Raw genomic sequence first — 25,082 nt, 5'->3', positions numbered from 1 at the left:
TCAGAGACCCCAGCTCAAGAACCCTTGCAGGGAATTAAATAAATTAACTTGCCCAGAGTTGTCAAGTAAACAACATAAAAATTCTTTTTAAAGAATTTTTAAAAATTTTAAAACATTTTTAAGATTTTTTTTCCTTTTCAGGTCCAGAGTCTTTCCCTCCCCCACTCCCCATACCCCAGGGAGGAACCCATTCTTCATAAAAGGCAAACAGAAAATAACCATTTCTCCAATTCATGCACTGTATAGGATCTATGTGGCCAAGACCAACTAAACTGGAATCCATAAATAAAACGAGGAAGGGAGACAGGAGAAGAGAGAGGAAGTCATGAGAGCCTAAAGGGAAAGCAGAGATGGAAGGACAAGAGATTGTGATCAGAAAAAGATATTTCCCATTTCAGGGTCTTAAAAGAGTGGTCTGTGGCCATAGTGTTACAGAGAACAGAAAGAGAGGTTAGAACAGAAGAAATGGTCAGACTGGGAGTGACAAAGAAGAAATCTGGAGGGAAATATTGATGTTTGCTTAGTAAGATTTCCTTCCCATACAGCTGTCCTTCTGTCATTTCTTAAACTTGACTCTGCTGTTCTGCCAGTCCAAGTGTGAGGCCGCACTTGCAGCTACCTTCTTCTCTTTTCTTAACTTTACTATCTTCTTTAAAACCTCACTTTCTTTACTTTGCTTTCTTAAAGAACTCTGTGAATTTTCTTGATAGCCCTTTGCAGTAACCTGTGAAATAAAATTTATGGTCTTTTTTTAATACTTCTGGGTCAGAGAGTCAGGTGAATTCTTCACTAATTAATGAAAATCCAGTAGACTTTACAAGGCCCCAGCAATACTGACCTCTTAGGCACCTGTCTTCAGTAGGAATTATTCATGTGCATTAATGTAGATCACTAATATGCAAACTGAAGTCAGTGATCATGATGATGACAGCAGGGAATGTATGATGTCTAAAACAAGAGAATGGGCAGGAAGGACTGGAAAGCAGTTATGAGGACATGGAGCCAAGTAAATCACAGATTTAGAGTAAGGAAAGACCATAATGGTCATCTAGCACAAACCTTGTTTTTTAAACAAACAAGGAAACAAAGACCCAGAGAGGTTGTGCCCAAGGTCATGTGGGTAAAAAGTAAATAGAACTGAAATCTGAAGTCAGGGGCTTGGACTCCAGGCCCAGACAAAGTCCATCTGGGCTATACTGCCTGTGTGGCACAAATACCAAAGGTCAAAGTGACCTATCCAAATTGAAGACCATACCTGGGCCATGTCCTTGGCCTCCCATCCCAGAGCTCAAAGTAAGTTTAATGGAGACAGAGTAGAAGGAAGGGGTTTAGAAGCAGAAGAGCTGGGTTCAAATCCCATTGACCATTTTTATGGCTTTGAGCAAACCACTTAAAACCGTGGGTTCATTTCCTCATTTACAAAATGCACAATTGGATAAAATGCTCTCCCAAGTTCCTTCTATGTTTAAATCTAGGATTCTACATCCCTGAAACCTTTCACATCTTCCAAATAATTAGCAAATTATCAAGTAAATCATAAATAAGTCAATGCAAATGAAAGTTTTAATTACAGAGCACTATATAAGTATTAAGTAATAATGATCATGGTGCAGTGGAGAAAGCACTGGGACTGAAGTCAGAGAGACTTGATTTCAGATTCAGCTTCCTACACTTAACTAGCTACTGCACCCTAAGCAAATCATTTCACCTGTTTACTTCTGTTTCCTCATCTGTAAGATAGCCCCTTCCTCTCAGGGTTGTTATGAGGACAAATGAGGTCCCATTTGCCAGACCTGGCCCTTGGTAAACACTGTAGAAAATGATAACTCTTACCATACAATCTAGAAGGGTGCCTCCTGGGGACCCATCCTTTCTCCCCCCTCCAAATATCTTCTTTCTTTCTTCCCTCCTGGGGCTCCAGAGCTCTATTACCTTGTTAAGGGTTGTCATCTCTCCCCCAGGGACCTTCACTTGGAGAGTTGAATGGACATCAACATCAGGCAGAGTCTTGTCCACCACTTCAGTTTAATATCTGTCCATTTGAAAACATCAGAGTCAAGGACGGAACCCTTTGGAGATTGTCAAGTCCACAGAGAGGCGAGTCCCATTCTGAAACAGAAAACAGAAACTCTGAGTTGCATCCAACAGAAACACATATCCATAGAACTGCATGAGCACGCTGCCGTTCTTTCCATTCTCTCTCCTCCCTCAGCATGCAAGAATCTATTGAGGAGTCTATTTGCATACTGGAGGCATGAGCTAAATTAAGAATCAAAAGGTCAAAAAAAAACTTATTTGATGAATTTTAAACAAGTTCCTTCAAAGAAAAAAAGATGATATAAAAATAATTGTGTTCATGTCAGAAACTGGAGTGATTCAAATGACAACTAAATTGTAGGGCAGCTAGTGGTGCAGTGGATAGAACACTGGCCTTGGATTTATGAGGATAGTTTGAATCCAGCCTCAGACACTCGACTCTTACTAGCTGTGTGACCTTGGACAAGTCACTTAATCCTGACTGCCTCACATCCAGGACCATCTCCAGTCATTCTGATTCATATCTGACCACTGGAACCAGATGTCTCTGAAGGAGAAAGTGAGGCTGATGACTTAGCACAGCAGCCCCCTCACTCAAATCCAATTCATGTGTTTGTCATGGCAACCCTGATGTCATGGTCTTCTTCAAAAATGAAGGACAAACATTAAATACTGATTTCTGGCCAAGTAAAAACCTTTACCAGAGAAACTGCTGCAACTTTGAATTCCCAAGGGAATTGTAAGAGGTTCGAGAGGACAGAGTTTCAAATTATTCAAAATATTCTTATACACACACCTATGCATATATGCATCACTGGGGAGGGGGGATGGACTTCTAGATTGAGGACTTTGTTACTGGAATCATTCTTTATCTCAATCTCTTCCTCTCAAATGATTCCTTATCATCAGCTTCTTGACATGCCCAGCTTTTTGGTCAGGCCCTCTCACATTACTATCATGTCTTTTATTTATGAACCAAGGCAGATATAGTCATGTCCAGAATAGGTCTCTCCAAAGTAGAGGGACTCAAGCAGTATCATAGCCCATTGTTGTTGTTTGGGGAAGCCTAGGGATCTTTCTTTGTTTTTTTAAGGCATAAAATATAGACAATTACCAATCATATTGAAGGTTTAAAAAATTTTAAGCAAGTTTATGAACCCTTAGAGTCTCCTCTACCATCTTTGCACAGGGTCACACTGACCTGTGTGTTTGCCCAGATGGGAGTATGGCCAGGCAAGGATAGGAGCAAAAGAGATATGAAGAATAGGCTAATGCTGAAAGGGAAGAATTAGGGTATGGGAGCTGAGACTGGAAAAGCTAAACTGAGCAAGGGGGAATGTGAAACTCAGCACTAGAATAGGGGCAGTTTGGATGTAAAAAGGCTGGAAAACCTGAACTTGGAGCTGAGAGAGGAAGGATGAAAACAGGCCTCAGAGCTAAGGGGGAGGGACTCAGAGGTCCTGAGGACTGGCTCAAAACAAAGGGAAATAAGGAGCAGATAAATTGAGAGTGAGAGGTGAGGAAGAGGCTCAGAGTTGGAAAGGGAAAAAGAAAGAAGAGTAGGGTCCACAGGCTTAGAGCTTAATTCAGAAGAAACAAAGGGATGAGGAGAGAATTCAAAGCTAATTAGTGAGGAGAGGGCTTAGATCTGATGATGTGAAATGGAAAGGAGGAAGAGAGTTAATAATAGAGGAATGGGAAGGGGACTCAGAGCCAATGATGGTGGGGGACAAATAGGGGGCTCAGAATTAATGATGGCAGAGAGGAGAAAAGAGGACCCAGAGCTGATAGTGGGGTGGTGGGAAGAAGGGGAGAATGAGGGGCATTAAGGAGGAGGGAGGAGGATGAAGAAGGAGTTCAGAGTTGAAAGCTAATAATGCAGATGGTGGTGGTAGGGCACTACGGAAGAAGTTCAGAGCTGCTAATGGTGGAGGGCGAGAAAGGGGTTGAGCGCTTGCTGATGGGGGGCGTGTCAAGAAGGGGTTCAGAAATGATGGAAGGAAGGGAAAGGGATAAGGAAGGAGTTCAAAACTGCTGATGTTGAGAGGATTCAAAGCTGCTAACAAAGGGTCAGAAGGATGCTCAGAGCTGATGATCGAGTCAGCAGGAAGCTCAGCCCTGATAATGGAAGAGTCCAGAGGAAACTTAACCTTGATGATGGAGGAAGGAAGAGGCTCAGGGCTGATGATGGAGGGCTCCGAAGGAGACTCAATCTTGGTTCTGGAAGAGCCAGGAAAAAACTTAGCCTTGATGGAGGCCAGGAAGAGCTTTAGAGCTGATAATGGGGGTATAAGCAGAAGGCTCAGAATTGATGATGGAGGAGGCAGGAAGAGTCTCAGAGCTGTTGAGGGAGGGGTCAGAAAGATGCTCAGAGTTGATGATTGTGGAGTCAGGAAGAGGCTCAGAGCCAATGGTGGAATCAGGAGTAGGCTCAGAGTTGATGGTGGAGTCAGGAGGCTCAGAGCTGCTGAGGGGGGGTCAGAAGGATGCTCAGGGCTGATGATTGTGGAGTCAGGAAGGGGCTCAGAGATGATGATGAACTTGTCGGGAGGCTAATGATGCCGGTGGGGCCAGGAAGAAACTTTGGGGTCTCCATAGTGACGATGGGGGACATCTACGGTGATGGTGGTGGTATGGTGGTGGCGATGGTGATGGTGACAGTGAAGGTGACGGTGAGGGTGACGGTGACGGTGATGGTGGCGGTGATGGTGACAGTGAAGGTGACGGTGAGGGTGATGGTGAGGGTGATGGTGATGGTGATGGTGAGGGTGACGGTGAGGGTGATGAAGATGGTGGTGGCGATGGGGTGAGGATGAATCTCAGCACTGAAAAGGGAGGAGGGGTGGGGAGGCGGCTCTCCTGGGGGAGGGCAGGCCAAGGTCCGGCCTCGGGCTTGATGAGGAGGGGGGTCACAACAGAGAAGGTATAGGCGGGGCCGGGGGAGGGGCTTCAGGCTTGGGGATCCGCCCCTGGGAGGGGGCCTGGCGGGGGGGGGGGGGGGCGAGGGGCTGCAGGGCTGCAGGGGGGGGTTGGGGGGCTGGCCGCGGACCCGGCCCCGGGGCGAGGGGGAGGGGCGCGAGCGGGGCGGGGTCCGCGGCGGGGTCGGGGCGGGGTCAGGGAGTACCTGGCCGAGGGCGCCCCCGAACCGCCTCCTCCCGGCGGCCGCCTCCGAACGCACCTCCCGGCCGGCTCGGCGGCGCGCCTGCGCAGAGGCCCCTCCAAGACTCCAAGTCCCAGAAGACGCCGCGGTCCACAGGCCAACCGCCAATCCGAGGCTCCGTGCGCGCCCTCTGCCCGCCCCTTCCGCTTAACGGAAGTCTCCATGCCAACTTCCGGAGCCTCGCTCCCGCCCACCGGGCTGTACGGAGGCGGGGCGCGCCGGCGCAGGCCACGGGGGCGGAGCTTCGCCCGGCCTCAGTGTCGCCCTCTGTAAACTCAGAGGCTCAGGCCCGCGATGGCGGAGGGCCCTGACGCGGGGAGACAGGGACCCCTGCTGACGGAACCCGCCCGACCCCGACCCTGTTAAGAGACCCACGGGTTGTTTCATTTCCCGACTACGTGCAACAGTAGTTTTTAAACCACTCGATGTTTTAGTAAGGGTTTGGCCTTCACGACTTGGCCCCTCCCCTAGCGCCGCGTTTAACGTCCCGCTAAGCACAGACCGAGCACATCCGCCTAATTCTCCTACACGAAAGAGTGCAGATGGAGTGCAGGCGGCAAACGGAGTGGGAAACCTATGGAGCCCAGCTCCAAACTGAAGAACCCCCACTGTCCTGACAGTGGCAGCAAACATCAGGGGAAGGGAAGCCCTGGAACCTTCTTTTTCCCAGTATTGAAATCCCAGAAAGGTTTCCATTCGTGTACTATTTAGCAGCCAAGCTTCCCTCTTACTATGTGAATGGAGCACATGTTTTAAATAAGCTGCTTGTCTTCACTCGAGAGCTAGTCTAGTCCTCCAAAGAGCCAGTTTGGGGCAAGATTAGCCACAGTCTATAGTAATACCTTCAGCATACAATCCTAACATTTGCTGTGAACAGTTGCAGAAAGTAGTAAGAACCTGGGGTCCATGAAAATAGATGTTACTTTAAGCCCACCACGAAACAGAGTACCCCGTGTTTTTGATTTTTTAATCTTAATATTTTATCTTTCCCCCCAAACTATATGCAACGGTAGTTTCTAGTTAAGGCCCTTAACTATGGCCTGCCTCCATTTCCTCATCTGTAAAGTGGGGAGAATTAGAGCCTTTTCCTCATAGGATTGTTGTTGGGCTCAAATGAGATAATGTTTGTAAAAGCGCTTTGTTAACCTTAAAGCATTCTGTTAGCTCTAAAGAGCTAAAGTCATTTTTGGTTTTGTAACCCTGAACAGGTGGAAACATCATGGTATTTATTGAGTCAGTGGGGAGTCAGACCCTACAGGACCCCCAAGCTTTTTAGTGACTTTGGAGCATGAGCTCTCCCTACATAAGGAAATAACCTTCTTAGTTCATATTTTATTCAAATAAAATAGCATTACAATTGTATAACACAAAACCAGACTATCAGGTACATACCTACTGCAAAAAATCCACTAGCCATTCACCCATATGCAGTATTAAAAACCAGACAGCAGTCACTTGAGCCAAATGGATTTATTTTACTTGTTTAAAAAGAAGAGTACATAGCACATTTTTAGACTTTTTACAAATTGGTTTGGGGGAAGGGAGCATTCTCTGTTAAGTCAAACTGGGAAAATATCAAGGGTATTATAACATTGTGCCCTTATGTTTACACTCTAAAACAGTTTGCAATCATCAGCAACCTTGTGTTTTTATAAGAGTGTGTTTGCCACAAATGTTTCAGTGGTCAAGAATCCACTTTCAAAGCAACATCAGTCCTATCGTCATGACAATCCAAGATGGAGTCAGTTTGTTCATCTCTTTTGTAACATGACATTACCAAAATAATCTTAATATAAACTAACTACAATAATTATATTAATAATCATATGAAACAATTACCACACTAATATTAATTAGCATAAAAGCATTAGAATATTCATGCTTTTTCAGGGCATGAATGTGGAAGTTATTAATGATGCTGCTATTCCTAATTCTTTTCCAAGGCATAATCACTACCAATGTTTTGTCTTTTATAATGGCTACAGTGGAAAAATCCCATTTGACACAAATAGGATGTTAGGAAAGGCAAGGGACCTTGTATTGTTTTACTTGATAAACCAAAAAAGGTTTTTTTTATCCAATGATAGATTTACTTCATTGTGATCTGTTTAAAAGCCTCCAACAGTATCCAGCAGATTGATACTGAAATGAGCCTTGGCCTCCATGTCAAAGATACATCAGGCATCAGAAATTGATGGAGAGGATCAGTGCAACCACTTCCCATATGGAACAACATCAATATTCAGTCTCTTTGCACGTTCAAAGATGAGACTACTGCATTCGATCTCAGCACCAAAGTTAAAACTAAGATGACAAAAAATGTCTCAAACTTTTTTTCTTCAGAGAGAGTAAGGCTAAATGTATTGCATATGTCTATGGTAAGTCAATTTGTTATCTACTTAAGCTAAGAAATGCCTCAGTAACCTGAAATGAGGAGTATTTAATTCTTTTCAATTTTATTAGTGCATATATTTTAAAGAACATCAAAACAATGTTAGCCTTAATTCTAGATTGTTCATAAATTCAATCACTTGATTTTTCTGAGTCACAATATGAATTTGACAATCTTGCCTTATTTACTTAGGGTACTTGTTATTTCAAAAATTTCTTCCAAGCAAGAGAGATTTTTGATATAAAATTATTTTGATCTTTATGAATATCACTCAGAAAAAAAAACCCATGAATTAGTTCTTGTGATATAAGCATTGCTCAGAGTATTTTTGGCAAAAGAAAACCAAAAGTTCCTGGAACTCTGCCTTCATATCATCACCCAATTTTGAAAAGAGCTTTCCTTTTGGTGGAAAATTTTATAAAGTTGAATAGTCTTGTAATAATCTGAAAAAATGTAGTTTCTACTCATTTTACCAGACAAGAAACTCATGAGGGGTACTTTCAATTTATATTTGTAGACCTACATTCAATCTGAATATAAATTGAAATCCTTTAGTACTAATATGATTCCCCTACATTATGTCATCTTCATTTAAAAAAAAAACCCTTTCAATTAAACTTAAAAATTCCTCTGAATCTGGCATAGCCATAAACATGTTTACAATATAACAAATCTTCCCTAACATCACTTTTTGAAATTTTATTGCTATCTTTTAAAAAAATTTCATATTATCTTTGTTGCAAAAGAAAACACAAAGAAAAATGAAGCAAAAAAAAATTATGCTTCTATCTATAGTCAGAGTTCTGCAGTTCTTTCTCCAGAGGTAGATAGCATTTTTTCATCACGGGTGATTTGGAATTGTTTTGGATCACTGTCTTGATCAGAGAAGATTAGTCTTTCATAGCTGATCATCTTCTCAATATTGTTGTCATTGTATACAATGCTCTCTTGGTTCTGCTCACTTTACTTTGCATCAGTTTATATAAGTATTCTCAGGCTTTTCTGAAACCATAACCCTCTTCATTTCTCCGACATGATAGTATTCCATCACAATTATATACCACAACTTGTTCAGCTATTTCCCAATTGATGGGTACCCCTCAATTTCCCATTCTTACTACCACAAAAAAGTTGCTACAAATATTTTTGTATAAATGGGTACTTTCCCCTTTTCTTTGATCTCTTTGAGATACAGATCTAGTAGTGGTATTGCTGTGTCAGAGGCTATGCACAGTTATATAATCCTTTGAGCATAGTTACAAATTGCTTTCCAGAATGGTTGGAGCAGTTCATAACTCCATTTGTCATTTTCCTTTTTTGTCATGTCAGCCAATATGATAGATGTGAAGTATTACCTCAGTTACTTTAATTTGCATTAATAATAATTTATATCATTTTTGTGTGACTATTGATAGCTTTGATTTCTTCTGAAAACTGTCTATTCATGTCCTTTGACCATTTATTAGTTGGGGACTGATTCAGTTCTGACTCAGTTCCATATATATTTGAAAAATGAGACATCAAAGAAACTTGCTGAAAAATCTCCTCAGATTATTGTTTTCCTTCTAATTTTGGCTACAATAGTTGTGTTTGAATTAAACCTTTTCAATTTAATGTAACCAAAATTATTCATTTCATATATTGTCCTCTATCTTAGGACTTGGTCATAAATTCTTCCCTTATTTGTAGATATAACAACTATATTTTCCTGTGCTAATTTCTTATAATTTAAATCATTTATCCACTTTTATCTTAACTTGGTATATGGTGTGAGATATTGTCTATACCTAGTTTCTTACTGCTTTCCAAATTTCTCAACAATTTTTGTCATATGATGAGATTTTACCCCCCCCCCACACACACACACTTGCATCTTAGGGTTTTTCAAACCAAGATTACTTTTATCATTTGCTACTGTGTATTGTGCTCTTAATCTATTCCACAACTCCACTGCTCTATTTCTTAACCAGTACCGATTATTTTCATAATTATTTTGTAATATAATTTGAAATCTGGTATTGTTAAACTACTTTCATAATTTTTTCTCTTAGTTTCCTTGATATTCTTTTGTTCTTCTGGATGAATTTTATTATTTTCCCTAGCTCTAGGTAAACATGTGCACACTCCCAAAAAAAGAAACCTCATGAACAATAAAGTTAAAAAAAGTATGATTCAATATATACTCAGATACCATCAGCTCTTTCTTTGGGATGGATAGTATTCTTTATCATAAGTCTTTCAGGGGTGGCTAGGTGGCACAGTGGATAGAGCACAGGCTCTGGAGTCAGGAGTACTTGAGTTCAAATCCGACCTCAGACACTTCATAATCACTTAGCTGTGTGGCCTTGGGCAAGCCACTTAACCCCATTGCCTTAAAAACCCCTAAAAGAAATTTAAAAAGTCTTTCAGAGTTCTCTTGTGTCACAGCACTGCTGAGAAAGGATAAGTCCTTCATAGATGATCATCCTACGACATTTCTGTTACTTTGTATGTAGTGCATTTCCAGTTGTATCTGCTTACGTAAGTTTTTACTGAGAGTATCCTGTTCTTCATTTCTTAGAATAGTATTTCATTTTAATCATTTAACAAAATTTTTCATCCATTACTTAACTGATGGGCATCCCCTCAATTTCCCAATTGAGATCCCAAAGAGGTGCTAAAAATATCCTTATACATCTAGATCCTTTTTCTTCCTGTTTTTCACCTCTTCTGGAACACAGGCCTGGTGGTGGCATTGCTAAGTCATAGGGTAGGCATGACTCTGGGCATAGTTTCTAATTTGCTCTGCAGAATTGTTGAGGAGTTGTTAAAGGATTCAACAATTAGCCAATCCAATAGGTATAAGGTAGTATTCTCAGAATTGTTCAAAATACACATCTACTATCAATAATGAGTTAGGATATTTTTTAAAAAATGATTTAAATAGCACTGAAAACCTCATCTGAAAACAGTTCATACCTTTTGATCATTTAACAATTGAGGAATGACTCATTTTTTTTTCTATATTTGACTTTGTTCTTTGAAAAATGAAGTCTTTATCAGAGAAATTTGTTTCATTATTTTCCCTCCCCAGTTGCCATTGCTAACTTTATTTATTCCCTCCACTCCCATTTATCCTATTCTTTCTCCTTTCACTTTTCTCTCCTCAAGTCTTGGATCTGACTACCCCTTTCCCCAATCTTCCCTCCCTTCTTTCACCTCCGCTCACCCCTTTCTCCCATCCCTTTCCTCTCCTACTTTTTACTATGGCAAGATATTGTTCTATACACACTTGAGTGTGTATGTTCCCTTTCTGAGCCAATTCCAACGAGATTAAGGCTCACTGATTCTCCTTCACTTCCCCCCGCTCCACTGCAAAAGCTTTTTCTTGCTTCTTTAATGTGAATTTACCCCATTCTACCTCCCTCTTTCCCTTTCTCTCAGTACACTCTTCTCTCACCATTAATTTCTTTTTTAATATATTATCCTTTCAAATTCAACTTCCACCATCTCTATATACACTCCCTCTAATTGCCCTAATGAGAAAGTTCATATGAATTATCACTATCTTCTTCCTAAGCAGTTCAACATCATTAAATCCTTTATGATTTGCCTTTCCTGTTTACCTTTTTGTACTTCACTTGAGTTTTGTCTTTGAAGATCAAATTTTCTATTCCACTCTGGTCTTTTCATCAGGAAAGTTTTAAAGTCTCCTATTTCATTGAATATCCATCTTTTCCCCTGAAAGAGTATTTTCAATTTTACTGGGTAATTGATTGTTTCAGTCCAAGATCATATTCCAAGCCTAGTGATCCCTTAATGTAGAAGCTGCTAAATCTTGTGTTATCCTGACTTTGGTTCCACAATACTTGAATTGTTTCTTTCTGGAAGCTTGCAATATTTTCTCCTTGACTTGAGTTCTGAAATTTGGTTATATTATTCCTGGCAATTTTTATTTTGGGATCTCTTTCAGGAGGTGATCAGTGGATTTTTTTAAATTTCTATTTAGGGGCAGCTAGGTGGCACAGTGGATAAAGCACCTGGGTTCAAATCTGGTTTCAGACACTTAATAGTTACCTAGCTGTGTGGCCTTGGGCAAGCCACTTAACCCCATTTGCCTTGAAAAAAACCTAAAAAAAATTCCTATTTTACCCTCTGCTTCTAGAATAACATGGAAGTTTTCCTTAATTCCTTGAAAAATTATGTCTAGGCTCTTTTTTTTTTTGGCCATGGTTTTCAGACAGTCCAATAAATTTCAAATTATCTTCTTTCCAAGTCAGGTGTTTTTCCAGTGAGATATTTCACATTTTCTTCTAGCTTTTCATTCTTTTGGTTTGGTTATACTGATTTCTCACAAAGTCATCAGCTTCTCATGGTTCCATTCTTTAGTTAAGGAATTTCTTCAGTGAGCTACTATATCTTCTTCTTCATTTGGCCAATTCTGCTTTTAAGGCATTCTTTTTTCCATTTGGCCTCATTCTGGTTTTTAAGATGGTATTTTTTTTTGTATTTACTTCATCAAGCTGATGAATCAGTTTTCACTATTTTCCTGCATTCCTCTCATATCTCTGCCAAAATCCTTCTCTACCTCCTTTGATTTTTAACAAACTCTCTGAACTATCCTATGGCCTAATTTTCTTGGAGGTTTGGATATAGTTTTGCTATCTTCTTCTGAGTGTGTATTTTGATCTTCCATATGATCATAGTAATTGTCTTCTGTTATTTACTCATTTCCCTAGCCTATGACTTGATTTTTAACTCTTTGTTAAGGTAGGGCTCTATTTCCAGAGTGGAGGACTCACTGTCCCAAGTTAAAGAGGGTTTTTGCAGCTGTTTTCAGAGATACTTTTAGGGACCTGCAAGTTTTCAGTTCTTCCAAGGTCCTATGAGAGGTTGTGATTACTCTGCTGGCCTGTGCTCTGGTCTGTGGGTGACTGACTACAAGTACTCCTTTCTGCCTTGGAACTGTGAGGAAGAGTCGCTGCTCTGCTGTGGCAGCAAGTTCTGTGGTGCTTCAGCTCTTCTTCCTGGGACTGGGACCCCAGACTGTGACCTATAGCTGAGTATGGGCAAAGAAACAGAGTCCTGCTTCAGGGATAGCAAATAAGAGTTCTGTAATCCCTTCTAACCTATCCTCAGTGAGCTGAGAGGTCTGGAAACAGCTGCTGCTGCCAGTGCAGTGGCTCCTAAGATCTGTTCTTGATCTGCTGGGCTGAGGTCTGCTGCTGAGGCCTATGTTGCTCTGCATTCCTCACCGTGGTGCAGCAGACCCTTCCCCCAGATCTTCCAAGCTGTCTTGGGCTGGTCAATTTTTTCACTCAATCTTTTTGTGGGTTCTCCCACTGTAGAATTTGTTAGGATTCAATATTTAAAGATATTTGGAGTGGTTTGGAGAACTCCCTGCCTTTACTCTGCCATCTTGGCTCCCTCAACCTATAGCATCCTTTTAATTGCCCTAATGACAGTTCTTAGAAATTACATGTATCATCTTTCCCCCACATAAACAGTTTAACCTCATTCTCTCAATTTTATCTATGTTTACACTGAGTGTTGTATTAAAAATTAAATTTTCTATTCAGTTCTGGTCTTTTCATTAGGATTCATGGGAATTGTCTATTTTTCCTCTTGAAATGTTTTACTCAGTTTTCCTGGGCAGGTTGATGATGATGTTTGTCCTTTGTTCTCAAAGAAGACCATGACATTAGGGCGGTGATGCCCATGATCAGCACAAGATTTGAATGAAGAGGTGCTGTGCTAAATCACTAGCCTCACTTTCTCCTCTAGAGCTATCTGGATCCAGTGGCCAGTTATGAATCAGGATGACTGGACATGGACATGATTGCAAGGCAATCATGGTTAAGTGATTTGGCCAAGGTCACACAGCTAGTAAGTATCAAATGTCTAAGGCTGGATTCAAGCTCTTGTCCTCCTGACTCCAAGACCAGTGCTATCTCCACTGTGCCACTTAGCTGCCTTGCTGAGAAGTTATTTGGGGTTGAAATACTAGGGTTTTTTTTTTTTGCCATCTGGAATATCATGTTTCTGAAGCTTCTGCTCTTTTGATGTGTACTAACTCTTGTATGATCCTGACTGTGGCTCCATGATATTTGAATGGTTTCTTTCTTACCCTCTGGTTCTAGGACATCATATTATAATTTTCCTTTATACTTGCTTGAAAGATACCTAGGTTCTTTGATTATAGATTTCAGGTAGTCCAATACTTCTCAAATTACCTCTTCTTGATCTATTTTCCAGGTCAATCTTTTTTTTTTTCTGATGAGATATTTCACATTCTTTTGATCTTTTTATTTCTTGATATTTCACTGAGTCATTAGCTTTCACTCGCTCAATTCTAATTTTCAAGGAATCATTTTCTTCAGTATCTCTTTATCAAGCTCTTGTTTTCATAATTTTCTTCTTTTGTTCTCACTTCCTTACCTAATTTTTTTCTGTACACTCTTATTTGATTTTGAAAGGAAGTTTCTTTTAGATCTTCTTTGAATTCTTATTGAGGTTGCATCCAAGTCACAATTTTTTCCCCTTGAGGCTGTCAACTGCTTTGATGTCCTTGTCTTCTGAGTTTGTGTCTTGATTTTTCCTGTCATTACAGGAAAGCTTTTTATGGCCAGGTTTTTTTTTCGTGTGTGTGTGTTTCTACTTGCTCATTTTTTCAACCCATTTCATCACCGCCTTTATGTTCTGGTGGAGTTCTGTTACCTGTATTTGGGGGGGGAGGGGTAGCTTTCCCAAACTGAAGGTTATTTTGCGTTGCTTTTTTTCAGAGCCGGTTCTAGGACTTTGGAATTTTTAGGGCTTCGAAAGTGGTTCGATGTTAGGGAGAGGTGTGGTCGTTGCTCTCTTGAGTCTGTCCAACCAGGACACTCTCCCAATCTCTTGCGATGCCATCCCGTGGCTCGATACCGCCCATCGGCGTCCATCAGCACCTCTGCCCTTGAACCTGCACCCCGAGGAGGGTCTGGCCCATGGAGCTGCCCCCAGCTTCCATCCGGAATCCAGGTTTAGGGCAGTAATCTCTTGCGGACCAGTTGCCATCTGCGAAGCGGCTTCGGTCCGACCTCGGCTGGGTGTCCCCACCTCCTCAGCCCTCTTGGACCTGAAGACCCGCCTCCTCCCATCTCTTCTTGGCTCCGTGGCTTCAGACTTCGAGGGGCGGTCGCCCCCAGGCCGCCATCTTGCTGCCTTGTTTAATGTAATGTTTCTCCCAGGGGGTGGCCTGGCCTGTCCGCCCCCGGGGGGACGCGGACTGCGAAGAGAGGCCTGTGCCCGGCGCTTCCGGAACTGGCAGCGGTTGGCCAAGCGCTGCACAAGCAGCAGTGTAGGGCTGAGGCCACTGCGGCTGCGCGGCCCCGCCCCCGAGGCTGCGCGGCCCCGCCCCCCGCGCTACGGCGCAGGCGCCCAGGCTGAGGGCGGCCGGCAGCGGCCGTTGGAGGGCTCCGGCCGTTGTCGCGCAGGCGCAGCGCCTCCTCCAGCAGGAGCCCCGGCCGGTAGCGGCGGCCTCGGGGGGACCTCATGGGGAAGCCGGGGGGCTGCCGCCGCCGCCGCGCCTTCCTTCCCCGCACCGCTCCAGCTCTCTCTCCTCCGCCAGGGCCCGGGCCCTCCGCCCCGCCGCCACCCACGGCCGGGCCGGGGCCTGCGAGGGCCGTTCAGCCGAGGCGCCATCGGGAGGGCCGGACCTCGGACCCCGCCGTGCTGAACTCCTTATTTTTGGACACTTCAGAGCCCTTGGTTAACGGACCCCGGGCCCGGGCCCCCGGCCCCCTCAGGCGGAGAAGGCGCGACGTCAGCGGGGAGGCCGTGACGTCGGCGGGGAGGCCGTGACGTCGGCGGGGAGGCCGTGACGTCGGCGGGGAGGCCGTGGCCTTGACGTCGGCGGGGAGGCCATGACGTCAGCGAGTGACGTCAGGAGGGTGCGCCGCCCTGTCGCCCCCTGGGCCGCGGCCGTGCCCTGGCAGCTGGAGGCGGCCCCTGAGCACAGGAGAGGCCGCCGGAGGCCTGGGCATGGCGGAGGGGGCAGACGGCCCCCTCGGGTGGCCCAGGCCCAGCGACGGAGAGAGAAGGCCGGCTGCGGCGGGACGCCGGCCAGGGATGAAGGCGGAGCATCTGCTGGAGAACAGAGGCTGGCCTTGGCAAGGGGAGGCCAAAGAGAGGTGGCAGAAGCAGGTGGTGTGAGACGGGGACAAAGGAAGGAGAGGGCGCCCCGGGAAAATGACACAGGAGGCAAGATTCTTAGTTGGGAGGATTGTGAGAGAGAAGGTGGTTTGGAAGAATAGCTGAGGTGGATAGTTGAGTCACGGAAGGCAAAGGGATTAATTTTCTGTGGGGAGGGCTCCACTGAGATCGGGTAACTTAAATTTGTAATGGGCCCAGTCAGCACAGTGTTCATGTTTTTCCCTAGCTCCATTTACCAGTACAAAGGCAGCAGATGATGAGAATAATCCAAGATTGAGGTTAGATAGGGTTTGAGGTTTATCCTGTGTCCAGTAAGATAGAGGGGCCATGAACTTGTAAGAGAATAGCATAGAGCTGAATTAGTTAGGCAAGTGGTCAAGATGGGGTAGGGAAGAGAATGTAGCTGTTGCAGGGGCAATGGGAAAGAACGTCTAGACTTTGGAAGTCTAGAGAAGGAGATCCAAAGCAGAAAGAGGTGGGATGACGTGTTGGGGATCAATAAGGGAGTTTCAGAGTTGATGAATATAGAAGTAGAGCTTTTGGAGGTGATGGACTCAAAATTGAGGGCATGACCATCTTTGTAGGTAGGTGATGTATGGTCTTTTCCCCCACTGAGCCTATAGTCATGCAATATGATAGGTTTGCAGATGATTATTATGTGAGAAGGGAGGAATGAGGGCAGAAGGAAGAGAGAAAAAGGGACAGAACTATCCAGAACAACTTCAGAGCAAAATCCTTTTAGCTCAGAACAGCAGGAATAGATTTAGCAAGGAGGTGTGACCCATGATCACATAATCATACCTTTAGAACTGGAAGGAACTAAAAGCCAACCCTCTTGGGGTTTTTTGCTTTTCATTATTTTTTTCCAGATAAAGAAATTGAGACCCAGAAAGGGGTGACTTGCCCATGGTCTCATAGGAAGTGGCAGAGTCCAGATTCTTGAGATAACCTGAGATTTATCACCTCATTTGTATTACTACTCTTTGTGAGGAAGTTCTATTCAGGGACCTGATGGTCAGATCATCAAGAAGGGAATTCTTCCCTATTAATTGGATTTTCAGTTGTTTTTGTTGCTGGCTTAACTAGCCTCTTCCACTGAACCCTGCCCAAAGGGCCCTATACAGGGATGTGATGCTGGAGAACTACTGGAACCTGCTCTCATTGGGTAAGAGCAGATTTCCTTGATACTCATAATCCTTGTCTGATTATCTCTCTTTTTCAAATTGTGAAAAAACTGTGAGCTCTAAAGTGCTGAGGAGTATCTGGGCTTTGGATTCAGGAGTCTGTTTTAGAGCATCCTGTGATTTGCAGTTCTTTTGGAGACTAATACTGCAAACAACTGTGTTTCCTGGCTTGTTGGTTTTTTAGATGAGAGTAGTTTAGATGACTGGCCATTTACCTTCACAGCTAAGGCACAGAGAAGCTGGGACATGACCAGAGACCCCGAGTCTAAAGTCATTATTCTTTACTTTGTCCTAGCAACCATTGATCCTTGGGGCCAAAATATTTGGGTGCTGTGTTCCTTCAGATGAAATTTGATCAATCTCAACTTAGATTTGTTTTGTTTGCTGCTCAGGCTGCTGGAGCTTTCATATCTATCAGAGGAACTGAGGACCAAGGAAGTAAGACTGAATCCTGGGATGGTTTATAAACAACCTGGATCTTTTTCTTTCCCTGTGAGCAGGGTGCCAAGTTTTCTGACCAGATGTGATCTCCCTCCTGGAGCAAGGGAAAGAGTCCTGGATGGTAGAGACAGAAATCCTAAGAGGCAGTTGTCCAGGTAAGTGAGTGAACTAGTTCAATGGGAGTCATGGTTGGGCAGGAGAGGTGAAATCTCTCTATCTTCAAAATTTCCTCAGCATTTGGAGAATCATGAAGGCATTTGGCAGGAATTCCCTCCCTTAACTTGACATCACTTCTTAAAACTTCCACCAGGAATCATTTCTCTACCTTGCCTGTTGTTAGGAACATTTGGCTTGTTCTTGAATGCTTTCACTGATCTGAAGCTTATTGCTTTCTGAGAAAACTGTGCTCATGATTGCAGTGCTGCTCCCTCTGATTTCTCCTCCATCAATTCTTGGGTTTTTCCTAGGGACAGAATAAGTTCGTAATAACCCATCAAATACTGGAAAATCACTTTCCTTCACAGCTGAGTTTTTTAAAACTATCTTTTCTCCAATATCTCCACTTTGATCTCAGGGTAAGAGGAGGCCTTCCTTCTTTATAATGAGAATTCTTGTTTTTCTGGATCTCATTCCTTCTAGCATCTTCCAAGACCTTCACATGCTTCCTTCCTCTCTGATATCTTCATTCTTTTCCCCATCCAAAACTTTGTACCATTTTTAGGAACATGCTGTATGTCAGCACTGTGCTTGGTAGGTACCAGGATTTCAAAGACAGAAATGGAAAATAGTTTCCTGCCTTCAAGGAGATTTCACTCTACTGGGGAGATAGCCTAAATACAAGTAAATACAGGATAATTGGAGCCAAAAGAGCAGACTGACAGCTGAGGGGATGTGGAAAGATTTCCTGGAGGGTGTGGGAGCTGAAGGATTGCTGTGGGGGAGTGGGTTGCCCATTCCTGGAAGAGACCATTTGGTATTACATCCTATGCTTTCTCTCCAGCCATTCTCCTCAGAGAAGGTTGAATTTATGTTATGTCCTGGTCATGCTAGACCTGGAAAGATAGAGACAAAAGTGAAGCTCTCCCTACCCTCCAGGAGCTTATGTTCTAATGGGGAGATGACATGTATATGTAAAGAGGAATACTCAGTGTCCACAAACTCCATATATACATACACTCAAGCAGATAGAATGCTAACCTTGGAAAGAAAGCCCAGGAAAGGTCTCCTGCAGAAGTTGGCACCCGAACTGAGTTTGAATTAAACCAGGAGTTCCAAGAGGTACAAGTGAGGAGGGAGAACATTGCAAAGTCTTGGAGACAGGAGATAATGACATCTTTGAGGAATGGCCAATAGGCCAGGAATTATTTCCTCCTAGATAGGAAGAGGGCTGCTATGAACTCAGATTTGTTGCGGTCCACTCTGGGCAGCCGGGTCTCAGTTTAATTTACACAACTCTTCGGGGAGCTCCACCCGGACATGTCCCGCATGTTCAATAATGAAAGTCAGCCAGTGAGAGATAAGCAAGGAGTTTATTGCAGGTATATGCTACATCTCTGACTCACGTAGTTGAAATAAAGGTATATATAAGCCTAGTCCCCTTGTATCAGCATCCCTCATCTCCAGGCCTGTGGAAGTGTAACGGGCTTGCCACAAAAGGTCTGTATCCTGGAAAAATATGGAATCTTTAACAAGATAAAGAGAGATAAGTACCAGAACTCCTTCCTGGGACAGTTGAACAATATGAGGATGAAAGGCTGAGGGATAAGGACAAAAGGTCCTTCCTGAGAATATTCAACAAGATAAGGATGAAAGGCAGGAGAACAAAGAGAGAGAAGGGCCAGAGCTCCTTCCTGAGTTGAGAGCACTCTGGTATGGACCTTCCTGTTGTCCCAGGTCTCAATGACTCTCAGGATGAACTCCTCATGGCCACATACTCTATCTATTATCCCCTTACAAGATTAGATGAGGATTGTGGGGAGAGAGCTGCAGCCACCTGAGGATTTTCACATGGATTTATAGTGACCTTGGTCTCCATTGGAGGGGGAGGCAGGGTTACTATTGAAAGGTCCTGTTATAAGATAATGGAGGTCTCGCTTTCTCCACACCCCCTGTGCTTTGTTTCTCTGACCACCCCTTTTCCTCCACTAACAGAATAGTCTCATTTTCTACTTATATTATAGTCTATATCAACCCCTACCCTCTTAGTCATTTAATGTCCCATTTGCCCTTATCTTTAGAACTTTAGAGCTCTCCTTCCTCCCTAGGAATGTCATTACATGTGTGAACAAAAATGACCCACAGAGATTAGATCACTTTTTCAAAGCCACCTAAGTTATAGGTGATTGTGTTCTTTCTCTAACTGTCCTGTTCCTTCAATGAAAAGACACACTTGTTTCATTCTTCTATTTCTATCACAAAACTTTGTTCTATTACAGGAATAGCATACATTTGACATTTTTATTTCTTTTAGATTTCAAGATTAGACCTGAAACCAGGGAATCAACTCCACAGCCAAACCTTTCTGAAAAAAGAATCTTCCCAAGCTACACTTGAAACAATCCCAAAGACCAAGCTAGGAGAAGCCAAGGAATGTGGTGGCCAGTTAGAAAGGAAACATCAAGTAAAATATTTGGGTCAAATGGTTATTACCCACAAGAAAGATCCTCATTGTAATGAATATGGAATAAAATTTTGTCTGACTCCAGTCCCTATTACAGAACTGACTTTACCTGAAGAATCCCATAATCAAGATAAAAGTGGGAAGAGCTTTTATGCAACAACAGTCCCTGTTACAGAACAGATTATTCCTGAAGAATCCCATAATAGAGATAAAGGTGGAAGAAACTGCAAGCCTTCTTCAAGTCAGACTTCTTCAAGTCAAAAGTAAAATGTTCAAGTTAGAAACTGAGTGTAGTGAGAAAACTTTTGTGCATATATTCAACATCAGAGAATTCATATAAATGTGATGAATGTGGGAAAGCCTTCAGCCAGAGTGCATGCCTTAGTCAACATCAGAGAATTCATACTGGAGAGAAATCACATGAATTTAAGAATGTAAAAAATAGGGGGCAGCTAGGTGGTGCAGTGGACCAGCCTTGGAGTCAGGAGTACCTAGGTTCAAATCCAACCTCAGACACTTAATAATTACCTAGCCGTGTGGCCTTGGGCAAGCCACTTAACCCCATTCATTGCCTTGAAAAATCTAAAAAAAAAAAAAAGAATGTAAAAAATCTTTCAGTTGGATTTCCTCCCTTACTCAGCATCGATAGAGTTCATACTGGTAAAAGAGACCCTATGAATATAATGAATGTGAGAAAGTTTTTTTGCCAGTGTTCAAAACTTATTCAATATGACAAGAGTTCACACTGGAGAGAAACCCTATGAGTGCCATGAATGTGGAAAAGCCTTTAGGTGGAGTACCTACCTTAATGAACATCAAGGAATCCATAGTGAAGAAAAACAAAATGAATGTCCTGAGTACGGAAAATCCTTCAGTCAAAGTAGAGAATCTGGGTCAACATCAGAGAATTCATACTGGGGAGAAGCCATATGAATGTAATGAATGTGGGAAAACTTTCAGATTGGGATACACACCTTACTGAACATCGAAGAATTCATACTGGAGAGAGACCTTATGATAGCATCGCATGTGGGAAAACCAGGCAAAGCAGGCAGCTTACTAAACACCAGAGAATTCGTACTGGAGAGAAATCTTATGAATGTAATGAATATGGAAAATTAACTAGAGTATAAGCCTTACTCGACATCAGGTAATTTATACTGGACAAAAACCCTACAGATGTAAAGAATGTGGAAGATGATTCACTTTCAGTTGTATTTCCTCCCTTACTCAACATCAGAAAATTCACAATGGAGAGAAAGCATAGTCTTCAATGACCCATCTTTACTCACTAAATATAAGGAAATTCATACAGGTGAGATCATAGAATCACGAGTTTAATATTTATTCATCAGAGAATTTGTACTTGAAAAAACCTCAGTGAATGTGGGGAAGCTTTTTAGGCAGAATAAATATCATATTAGAGGGGAAACTATGGGAAGGTAATGAATGTGGAAAGCCTCCAGTTAGAATATACACAAGATAGCAGGAAATTCATTTAGGCTCCTGCTCCACCACACTGTCCCCTTGTTTAAGGGGCACCCAGGTGGGAAGGGGATCTGGAGTCTGCTTTTCTTCCCAGCATTGAATATATTTAGTTCCTGAGCCCAGTTCAAAATCAATGCACTGGAGCAAAGTGAAATACAGCTTCAGTAAGAGAGGCAAAGTAGCTCCTTAGTCTATAGTTCAGTGACGACAATAATGTGGGCACTTAATTGAATTCTGGCCCTTAGTCCCATCTAATAAACACCAGGCTTGTTCTGAGTTTAAAATAATTTTATATGTATTTAAAATTGAGTTAACAAATGGAGGGGAGAGGTCTTCCAAAAGCATGATTAGAAGTAATGAAAAAATCCTCTGATATTTTCATCAGAAACTAGTAATTGAAAAAATTAACAAAGCAAAATAAAACTTAAGACCTGTTTCCCCTGATATCTGTAGGTAGTATGATGACATATTTTGTGCAAACATTTTATAATATTTGTTTTATCTCTACATAGATTCATAGACATCTCAAAACCCACAAAAATAAGTCTGGAATTGGAACTGATTGGCGAATCTGTGTTTGAATGTTTTCTGCTATAAAGACCACAGAAATAGTAACGAGATTAGGCCTGATGGCCCCAGCAGATAGCCTGTAAATTGATGGTGAGGTTTTGCATGTGAGAAATTATGTTCGAGGCATTTTTTGCAGGGGTAGGGGGTTTTTGATTGAGAGAGATGGAGTGGTTGTATCAAAATTTTCATCATCATTGGTGCCTTTTGTTTTTTATACCTCCATCATCTTAGAATAGCCTGCCCTGATAGAGCACTTCAGGTTGGAAGTGTACTTTCTATATAAGATCTCATTTGATGCTTACAACAGCCTTGGGAAGAATAGGATAAAACAGGTTGCAGGCTTTAGGGCTTGTCCAGGGTTCCACAGCTAATATTTCTATCTTTTTTTTTTTTTAAGATTTTGTTTATTTTGACTTTTACAGTTTTCTCCCCTAATCTTACTTCCCTCTCCCCACCCCCCACAGAAGGCAATCTGCCAGTCTTTACAATGTTTCCATGGTATACATTGATCCAAATTGTGTGATGAGAGAGAAATCCTATCCTTAAGGAAGAAACATAAAGTATAAGAGATAGCAAGACCAGACAATAAGATAATAGGGTTGTTTTTTTTTTTCCTAAAATGAAGGTAAGCACCGGCCCTGGAGTCAGGAGTACCTGGGTTCAAATCTGGTCTCAGACACTTAATAATTACCTAGCTGTGTGGCCTTGGGCAAGTCACTTAACCCCGTTTGCCTTGCAAAAACCTGAAAAAAAAATGAAGGTAATAGTCTTTGGTCTTTGTTCAAACTTCACAGTTCTTTCTCTGGATACAGATGGTGTTCTCCATAGCAGACAGCCCCAAATTGTCCCCAATTGTTGCACCAATGGAGTGAGCAAATCCATCAAGGTTGATCATCACCCCCATGTTGCACAGTTAATATTTCTAAATCAGGATTTGAACTCAGATTTTCCTTATTTCAGGTCCAGAACTCTTAGTTGCCTAGGTCATAGATCTAGAGCCTGTGAGGACTTTCAATGCCTTCTAATCTAACAGCTTAACTTTACCAATGGGAGCTTTAAGTGACTTATCCAAGGTCATGAAAATAGTAAGCTGCAACAGGAGCTCTCTCTTTGGTTGTTCTATATGAAACTGTTCCTTTGAAGCACTTGGGCAAACCTAATCCTTACCATCTAAGACACATGGGTTTAGAGTGTCCCAGATCCTAGGTTTTATGTAATTATAATTATGGAGTATTGGGTTTTTATTGTTGTTCTTGTTGTAGTTTATGCTTCCGTTGAAGTCACTGTGTGAAGTGCGCCTGCTTCACAGTGCATCAGCTCATGGGCATCATTACGTGGTTGGCTGTGTTCTTAGTTGTTTCTTGTGGGTTGGTAGCATTTTATTACATTAATATTCCAAAATTTCTTCAGCACTTCCCTGATTGATGGATATCTACTTTGTTTCCAGTTTTAAGTACTATAAAAAAATCTTGTTAAAAATATTTTTCTTCATAGTTTCTAAAGAAGCCACTTAAAATCCAAAGGCAGAGACGAGAGGACTCTAAAATTCGTCATCTGAGAATCCTATCCTACCATCAAAATGGTCCCTAAACATTCTCCTGTCATCACCACCATTGCCACCATCACACTTCGAAGTTTTCACTAAATTACTCTTCCTTACTCATTTCTGAAATTTCAAGTGATATAAGAAGTTTCCCCAACTAATTGAATGAGAATTTTGATTGTCCCAACATGCTGTTGCCAAGAATCCCTCTTCCTCAATTACTGAAAAGATTTGTAACTTGGCCAGTGTAGACACTCCTCCTTCCACCCCTTTAGCCATGCCAACCAGTAGACCTTTTTCCTGAGGGTGCAAGTTGGTGGTTGTCAAGAAACAACTTTTCTTGCAGTTCCTTATAATTGCTCCTGATAATGGTGTTCCGTGGTTCAAACTACATTACCTACACAACACCCCTTTCTTAGGTTATTGACCAGCTGTAATGCTCCCTCCCAGCATTGATTGGCTCTGCCCAGCCACTGTCCAAAGAGCAGAATGAAGCCTACTTTGGGCTCCTCTTATCTCTAAGTCAGTGGCTAAAATTGTCCCGTTTTTGTATCCTCATGGATATGTATAAAAGGATTTTTGGATTCCATGAGACATGTAGTGCCCCTCAGTATCTATCCATGGAGAGAGAGTACATGAACCCTTCATTAGACTTGGTTATGCCAAACAATTTTTTCAGGGGATTCTCAGTCCAAGCTGGGCTTGGCCCTCGGTGGTTCTTATGGGTCTTTGTAGCTCTTCATTTGCAGTTGTGTGGAGCGTGTTGCAGAGCGCTTTTAACTCCTGGTGTGTGGGTCTTGCTAGCAGCCCTTTCTATTCCCATTTGGTAGCCAGAGCTTTTTGTTTAGTGCCACCACAGCTGAATCCTTGTGCCATGGCAGGTTCCTCAAACCCTCTGGTTCCCTTGGATGCGCCCAGGGGCAAGGTCAACCTTATTGGCCTTTCCCAGTATTCCTGACCATATCATTTGGGTTGAACTAGATCTGCTAGAAGCATGGTCTGATCTGTGACTGGGAGGCTGAGAAGCCTGTATCATCACACTATATCCTGTCATCAGGGTTCTAGAGACTCAATTCTGCCCTTGCTGGACTACATAGGACTGGGGCAACACATCTAGAGTATACTAGCCTGCCTCCATAAAGAGTGTGTTTATTTTTTTTTGAAAAGTGCTCTGGTTAAAGTAGGAGGAGACGGGGTACATTCTAGAAGCAGGATGGCAGGAGGAACCTCCCAGTCTCTGCTTTGGTTCACTCTGTTCCTACATGTGTTATATGCCCACAGTCTGCCATATTCTTGATACTACTATTCGGGCTTGACAGATTAAAAAGCCCGCTCCCCAATCATATCACTCTTGAAAATCTCAGCCCCTAAGGTGGGCCTGTGTGAGTTCTCATCTGTGATCTTCAGTGATTTGACTGAAGTATAGTCTACATTGCCCCAATACTAGAGCCAGTGAAAAACTAGGAAAACCTGTACAA

The 25,082-nt window shown here is 42.6% G+C and overlaps 1 protein-coding gene and 1 long non-coding RNA gene across 5 annotated transcripts in view; one reads left to right on the top strand and one right to left on the bottom strand.

Moving 5' to 3' along the window:
* LOC141488987 (uncharacterized) overlaps positions 1 to 15,017 on the bottom strand; it is a 29,712-nt gene extending 14,695 nt beyond the window's left edge. For 2 of the 4 annotated variants that reach the window (XR_012468876.1, XM_074189528.1), the window contains exons 1-2: positions 5,162 to 5,237; positions 1,933 to 2,109 (exon numbers count right to left, since the gene is read on the bottom strand). Coding sequence is in view for 3 of the 4 variants with exons in the window: in XM_074189528.1 (XP_074045629.1) it covers positions 1,933 to 1,950 (18 nt within the window). In the remaining variant the exon portion in view is untranslated. Of the gene's footprint in view, positions 1 to 1,932; positions 2,110 to 2,833; positions 4,886 to 5,161; positions 5,238 to 11,194 lie in introns of those variants that run through there. The other 2 variants (XM_074189530.1, XM_074189529.1) reach the window with 2 other exon arrangements.
* A 2,004-nt stretch (positions 15,018 to 17,021) lies between these two features.
* On the top strand, positions 17,022 to 24,923 carry LOC141488985 (uncharacterized). Its single transcript, XR_012468875.1, has 3 exons — positions 17,022 to 17,538; positions 19,854 to 21,318; positions 22,004 to 24,923. It is a non-coding gene; the product is annotated as an uncharacterized LOC141488985 (long non-coding RNA).
* Positions 24,924 to 25,082: the final 159 nt, after the last annotated feature.

The sequence above is a fragment of the Macrotis lagotis genome, chromosome 5, assembly GCF_037893015.1.
Source record: "Macrotis lagotis isolate mMagLag1 chromosome 5, bilby.v1.9.chrom.fasta, whole genome shotgun sequence".
In the NCBI taxonomy this organism is placed as follows: domain Eukaryota; kingdom Metazoa; phylum Chordata; class Mammalia; order Peramelemorphia; family Peramelidae; genus Macrotis; species Macrotis lagotis.
This window is presented reverse-complemented; position numbering and strand designations above follow the sequence as displayed.